This window comes from Dufourea novaeangliae, unplaced genomic scaffold, assembly GCF_001272555.1.
Source record: "Dufourea novaeangliae isolate 0120121106 unplaced genomic scaffold, ASM127255v1 scaffold101, whole genome shotgun sequence".
Classification (NCBI taxonomy): Eukaryota; Metazoa; Arthropoda; class Insecta; order Hymenoptera; family Halictidae; genus Dufourea; species Dufourea novaeangliae.
Window position 1 is genome coordinate 1,178,758 of NW_015373989.1, and position 7,342 is coordinate 1,186,099.

At 40.1% G+C, this 7,342-nt stretch overlaps 1 protein-coding gene across 3 annotated transcripts; it reads right to left on the reverse strand.

The window, feature by feature from the left end:
• Positions 1 to 5,027: 5,027 nt before the first annotated feature.
• On the reverse strand, positions 5,028 to 7,064 carry LOC107187697 (oxidative stress-responsive serine-rich protein 1). Of its 3 annotated transcripts, none has more exons than XM_015575847.1 (2): positions 6,661 to 7,064; positions 5,028 to 5,785 (listed from the first exon to the last, which is right to left on the reverse strand). In XM_015575847.1, the coding sequence occupies exons 1-2, from the start codon at positions 6,774 to 6,776 to the stop codon at positions 5,095 to 5,097; spliced, it is 807 nt and encodes a 268-aa protein (XP_015431333.1). In that variant the 5' UTR covers positions 6,777 to 7,064; the 3' UTR covers positions 5,028 to 5,094. The 3 variants fall into 3 exon arrangements, with proteins under 3 accessions (XP_015431333.1, XP_015431334.1, XP_015431335.1); XM_015575848.1 differs by lacking the exon at positions 6,661 to 7,064 and adding an exon at positions 6,282 to 6,631; XM_015575849.1 differs by lacking the exon at positions 6,661 to 7,064 and adding an exon at positions 6,113 to 6,179.
• Between the last annotated feature and the right edge of the window lie 278 nt (positions 7,065 to 7,342).

Sequence of the window (7,342 nt, forward strand, 5' to 3'; positions counted from 1 at the left end):
CCCATGGTGTTCGCGAGTATACTTAAGTGTTCTTTGCCCCGTTTCTTTTTATTTTGAAATCTTTTCGAATTCAACCTCGAGATAAGCTACCCAAGAAGAATGATCTTGTGTGCCATGGAACTTTATTAACGGAAAAAAAAAAAAAAAGAAAATAAGAAGGGGAGAAACGAAGTCTTGTTCGTACCCGCGTACGAGTTGTTCAAGGCTCTCGTAACTTTAGCGACCAATCGTGAATAACTGCCGACTAGTACCAAGTCATACGACTGATAATAAGATTAATAGAATCTCTACCCGTTACGTATCCAGTATCTATTTAAGGTTTAAACGAAATCGTTCATCGTTCGAGGTATTTAATAAGGCATTTTCACCATTTCGAGAGTGTACGAGGGAGAAGTATACACGGATAGTGTGGTATCGATAATCGTTAACGTGGTGGACGGGAGAGAAAACTGTGGTTAGAGGGTAGACGAACAGTACGCGTCGAGAACTAAATGTAGAGTCTTAAATGGTAGAAGATGTAACCGATTTAATAATTAGTCGATGTACGATCGCAGCGCAGAAAAAAAAAGGGAAGCGTTCGCTTCTCGTTGATCTCGAATCGGTCGCGAACCGAGCTTTCCTACGGATCCAAATCCACCGTTCGTTCTTCGGACACGGTGGAACTCGCGGATCCCATGATTTCACTCGAACACGGTTCATTGGATGCACAAAATCTGCGACAGGACCGAATCACACGTCCTACCGGTAATTGTGTAGACTGGGAGCGAAACTTCTTGTTTAGTTATGGGAACGACACGCGTCGCGTAGAACAATATTTTATACGAGAGATTGATACGTTTTCTACGTGACTGACGGGGGAAAGAAAGGTAACGGAAAGGAAGAAGCTCTTTTTCGAATGTACTTTCGTTCTACGAACGGTGTAACCAATACACGATTCGTCAAGCACACGATATACGTTTCTTGTAATATACGTATTATTATTTTCCACTGTGATTGAAAGCCTGTAGAGGAGAGCGTCAAGAGAGAATCGTTGTTTCTCGTTTGTGTTCCCTTTTTGAATTCGATGAAACACGAGAGGTGTGTAGGGGAGAAAAGTTACTAGGCACCGGAAAAGTACGTTTAGGAAGCGACATTTGTCGACGTTCCCGTAGATTTAGAAAACATGGAATCAAGGGAACTGGTTATCGAGGTAAAGAATTAAGTCATCGATGTTGCTCGTACAAACGTGTTTGAAGAAATTCTTTTGAGAAAAGAATTTTCTACTAAGCACACAAGGAAACGACAGGTTTTAGAGTAGAGGTTAGGCGGTAGCCCGTGAAGTAGGTGTAAAGAAAGAATCAGAAAAATTTCAGTATCCTCGGGATGTGAAACGCGATCAGTGTGAATCTTTCTTTTCTAATTGTCGATCCCGATCACGGTTTCGATTCCGAGGACACATTGTTGTCGTCATGGTCGTCCCTCCGCGGAACGTATCGTTAGACGTAAGTCCCTAGAAGTACATTGAACTATGTCACGGTAAAAAAAAGGAAACACGATGAGCCATTATGACACTTTAGATATTAACGTTTAAACGAATAAGAAAACAATTGAATAAGTGAGAGAGAGAGAGTGTGTGTGTGTGTGCAAAAGAGAGCAAATGAAGGAACGAAAGAGAAAATATGAGAAATGAGACATGATGCGAGTGTAGTGAATTGTTACACCTGTGTCCTGTGCGGTGTTTTTTCTTTTTCACGCGCATCTTGCCGTGACATTAAGAGACCAGCAATAAAATGTCGCGCTCTTCGTACGTCCCATCACTCAATAGAATCATTCATTATTCTCACGAAATCGCAATGAGAAGCGAAGTGCACTGAAATCTGACAATTGTATCCATCGTATAGAGACGAAAAACGTTGGTTGCTCAAGGTCACCAATAACCCAGAACTAAGGGTACAATTCTCCCTAACTATTTCTTCTGTACAATTAACTATTCTATGAAATCAGAACATAAAAAGAATATACTAATTGTAAAAAATGTAAGCTGAAACTAAAGTAACCACATTGTGTTACTTTTTGAAAGTATAAAATCCTGTAGACAGGTATTTTATGTTTGATAGGTAATTACCAAACGTGACTTTAAGCAATCAACCCTTACGTCCATTACAGTTCTGACTGCAAACATCCCCAAGATATCCAGTCAATGGAATACTTAACACGGTTTATGTATGTGCACTGGAACACGTCGCGAACTCGACATTCTATTGCTACTTTATATATATATATAGATATACATAGTATACCGATATATAATATAATGTTTTCTACTATGGTTAGCGAGGCGAACGCCATACCTTCGTTGTGTGAGTTGACTAATTTATTCTCCGCGTAGTACGAACGCGGTGAGTGCACGTGGAAAAAAACATGTTTACGTAGAGTTTAGAAAGTAGCTGTATTACGTCCAGTAAAAACTTTTTCTATGAGCGTTTTATACCGATAAAAATGTTGTTGTGTTTTCTCGCAATGGAGAATGGTCACTTTTTAACACGTTTCGCTGGATTGATCATGTTGTCGCCGTAGTTGGGGTAGGCCGGAAAACAGTCGTGCGCGGTTTTCATATTGTATGATCCGTTGGAAAGATACAGCGTGGTTGATGAAGTGAGCCCCTTGACAATCGGGTCCTATCGACGTTTTAGAAACAGAGAAATTAGAACAGAAAGACATTGAACTGAAACAGAATTTATACAGTCCATACTCCCCCAAATTAGACCCAAGAACTCTTTATATACCATCTTTTGGTCAATTCCATAACCATGTTGTATCTGTTCGAATGATAATACGAGATCAGCTGTCCACCCAGTGGATACAACCTGCATTTGATTTCTCTGTACCGAGTGTCACTATTGTACACATCATTTCACCCGAGGAAAACTTAAAGAGAGTGGTATATTTAAATGTTATACTGGTAAGGGCATCATGTGGCCTTTCCACTGGACCTAGAGACTGATATTGTTTAGAACAGAAACAGCTGTATTCGAACGTATTCGACGACTATACTCGGCATAAATTTTCCACGGCTTTTATAGTCACGAAACTTTTTCTCAACGGCGTCAGTGAAAGACGAAACACTGTCAACAGAATTGTTGTAAATTTTCATATTTGTGGTGCCTGTTGAATTATTAGTATCATTTCGTCGATATTTGAGTAAGAAGTCTAAATGGGCACAATCTCTACCGTGATCGAACAGTTTCTTTCTGGAAAATGAAAGGATACATATGTTCAAAATTTTAACATTTATCTTATTTCAGAATCGAATTCTTTGTCGGGAGACGCTGCGTTTCGTGTTTTCGAATAGATTGAGATAATAGATGTTCCCAGATATGAAAGGACCCGTTACGAATGTAATAATGGTATTTCACCGAATTATACTTAATACCCTGGTTTGTGAAACAATGTAAAGCTATTAACGAAAAATGTACAGAGGTATACAAATTGTTAGAGTCAAAGTGAAAGAGTTAAGATCTTCAGAACCAATATAAACTTAAATTCAAATTGTAAAGCAGAATATGATAGTTCTTTTGCTGTAAATTCTGCTCCTCTATAATTTGTACACCTCTGTCAGTGTTAAGATGGTAGAATTGATAAGGAGTCGAGCTGTATGTTCCACAGCCTATAAATGTTTACCGTCGCAATTATCGATCGAGTAGTTCTTCACGATAACTTTCACCGCATTTTCGCTACTTCTATTAGATAGTTATTTTTACCACTCCATACAATCGTATTGTTCATAAGCCGTAGTACCTCTGCAAACAATACTTTCAACTGTATTGCCGTGTAACGTAATAATCGTTAACACCGATCGTACATTTTGACTCGTATATTTAGGCACGGCTTCGTTACTGTCATTAGTCACATCGTGCAACAATCCCGTTCGATCAATCTTCCAGATCATAGATCGGTCCTTCATTGTCCAAACACCGCGTCTCTCGGCTTGGGGACAAGTTTCGAGTACGACGACCATTTAAAAACGTTTCTTTTCGTTCTGTCTTCGCCGACGAACGCGCGTTTCTTTCGGAAAGTAGGGCCTGATTATTCACCGTTTCTGAAATTCGTTTCGTCGTGGCTCCGTTCAAATGAAATTTTACTAAATCTGTGATATAGCGACAGACCTCATGTTTTGATACAGAGTTTGAGTGTTGCGCGGGGCTACCACGAAATAACTGAACGTGCCGGGGAAGCTGCTGGACACAACCGTTCGTAGATGTTTAAACGAAATGATAAAACTGATAAACAGTCGTCACGTGATGCGCACACCAAATAGATGGATATTTTTTACGGGCAATTTTAGGCTTTCGTCGAGGGTTCTTACAGTACACACAGCGCGTCAACATGGTTCACACTCGTACCTAAAGTAAAAAATGAAAAGAAAAGAAGAAACGGATCAATATATCGTCATTGTTTACGTACCAAAGCTTATTATCATTAAGTAATTTAACGGTTACTTTGTATCATTGTATTAAGTATCATAAGCCTATGCAGATAAATATATTATGTATCATACGGAACAGGAAAGTGTTTGGTGACCTTAACAAACGACCTTTACGCACGTACAAGTAGAAGCTCGGGAATTTGAATGATACAAATCACATTAATAATTCCAAGAAATTTATTTTAGTACCAATCTCTCATTTCGCAATACAAAAATTTGTAAATAAAAGATATTAAACCTTTTTTTCCTTTTTGTTCGTTAGAAACGAAACGAATTAGTTAGGACACAAACGATTTTTAGAGAAAGAAACAAACCCGCACATCGTTTTTGTTATCTTCGTGTTTTATTTATTTTTTTTTTTGTTCACTCTTTTTCTTTCTTCTTATCACTTTTTCTAAAACGATATCGAAATCGAATCATTTTTAATACTTTCTACAGAGACGCATTTTCTTATTCTTTCTGTTTTTTTTTGTGTTTTTTAACCCTATATTATGTATAATTTAGGTACCAAATTAAATTGGTTTTTGTAGCAAACATATAGTATTTAGACTCGTTGTCATGCACAAACGCTGCATGCTAGTCCTTGAAAAACTGTATAAGAAATCTGCCAGTAACTCAACACGTTACAATTAAATGTACATCATTTCTGCCATGTGCGACATCTTCTTTGGAATATGAACAAACTCCTCGAAGTAGCTGGCAAGTTCATCGATAGTGACGTCGCACGAGGGCGGTGATATTCGCGCTTGTACCGAACATGTATTTGAACTTGAAGGCTGACCAGACGAACCACTTGTCTCCGACTGGCTGCTGCTGGTGCTGCCTCCACCTGGACCAGGCCCTCTTTTTAAGCTTGGCATCGTATTGCTACGTGCTCTTTGAAAACTACTGGCCTGGTAATTATCTTGGATGCTAGTATCGTCTTTAGCCTGTCTAGTATCCTGACTAATGTTTAGCGTTTTAAAGTCCTTTGTCACTGACCCTTGACCAAAAACCTTTGTGTTCTTCCAGGGAATACTAAATTTACATGTCTCCTTAATCAGTGTACTTGCTACATTATCACTAAGACAGTTAGTGCCGGTATCGTTTAACTTTAAAACAGCCTCTTTGATTATCGAATTCTTATTCTTATCAAGTACTCTTTCATTCTTTGATGGTTTGAAGTTCGTTGTGCTTTTTATGCCCTTAGGGCCAATCGAGGTCAACGTTGGCCTACTGGGCATTGATCTTCTTTGAAACAGATAATTACAATCGGACCCGACACTTTTACTTGTACTTCTAAACATATTCGGTGACTTCGCTGTGTCAGTGGTGGTAATGCTGAAACAACAGAGATGTTCACGATTAATCACTCTCCAAAAGAATAATCATGGTAAACAAAAACAATTATATCACTGTTCAGGTGTTACATCTAATATAAACAAGAGACTATATTCATAAACATTGACAGGACCATTGTAAAAGAATTATCTAATATCATCCAATGATGATTCATCATTCCTGGTACTCAGTACTGAATCGAATATTGGTAAATATCAGTTCGTTTGTCGTTTATGCATTGACGTGAAACCGGGGGAACTCACGCCCGAACGGTTCAAAGTGCAGCTTCGCATCGATTTAAAAGGCAACAACAAACAAGAAATTTACTTTCATGTCACAAACACACTTCGGCGGAACTTGTATGAAACTTCTTTAAGGGCACGTCGTTAACGGGGCAAATCTTTATGGATAACACAATAATAACAACGAAAGTCACGAGGTATAGTAACGTTCCATGGATCTCCCCTCTGGTATGTAAACATTTCAATTCCCTTACGGATGACGGTTAACCGTGTGCTCCGTCTGGTACGTCGACACCAAGAAACGACGGTCGTTGAAATGCGTGCTGGCGAGCGGTTGCATCATTTAATAAATCGAAGGCACGCGCGATGTAAACAGAGGGAGCGAGAACGAGCGAGAGAGATGGTCATGTACTTAATCGAAACGGGGTAACGTTAATCGAAGACCTTGACCGCGCATGAAAAGGGATTGAGTCGCAATACTGCTACGATCCGATATATCGAACGCGCGTCGAGGATTCCCGGGGGGGTAAGACTCGAGGTAATCCCGGACCCGGGACCGTTCGCGTGGAGCAGGCGCTTTTGAATGATCAATGCCGACAGAGGACCGAGAGAGCTCCGTCGAGAATTGCTTACTGAGGACAGCTCGACGAGAGACGATCAATTTCGAGTTTCTCCAAACTCGCCGGCAGCACCTCGTCGGCCATGCTCGCGATTTTGCACGTTTCTGTGCTCAGCGTTTGCGGGAACATGGCATCATGCCGAACCACTGTTGGGAAACAAACGTTGACAGCCCGTCGGAATATTCCAGAATGTAAGATACAATGTTTCGGGGAAATAGGTTAGAACGACGATGACGACAGCCAACGCGAACGATTTTGTACGTCGACATTCACCACATTTTCGTTCACACTTCATACAACGTCTTATTGTCTGTCACGCGTACACCATTTCGAACTTGCTGTTCCAACGGTCACTCGACAGTTATTGCTCGTGGACGCGAGTTCGCGATCAATTAATCATCGACAGCACGTAAATAAACAGAGTTTTGCGCGCAACTGCCATTCTACTGCTACTCGATACCGGAAGCAACGATCGCAGATGGCGCCACCGTATCGTTGTCCCGCGTCAAGTGGTCGCCATTTAAATCGTTCGAGGGTTTATTCTACCTGTCCTACAAAAAGGTAGTGACCCAAAGCTGGTGATTACATTATTCACGGAGCTGGAAGTCGGTGAAGTACGTCTAACGTAATTTAACAAAATTCTTGAAGTGAATTTCTTGTACAGAGTGTTTGTGTTCTTTTTATAAAATTCGTGT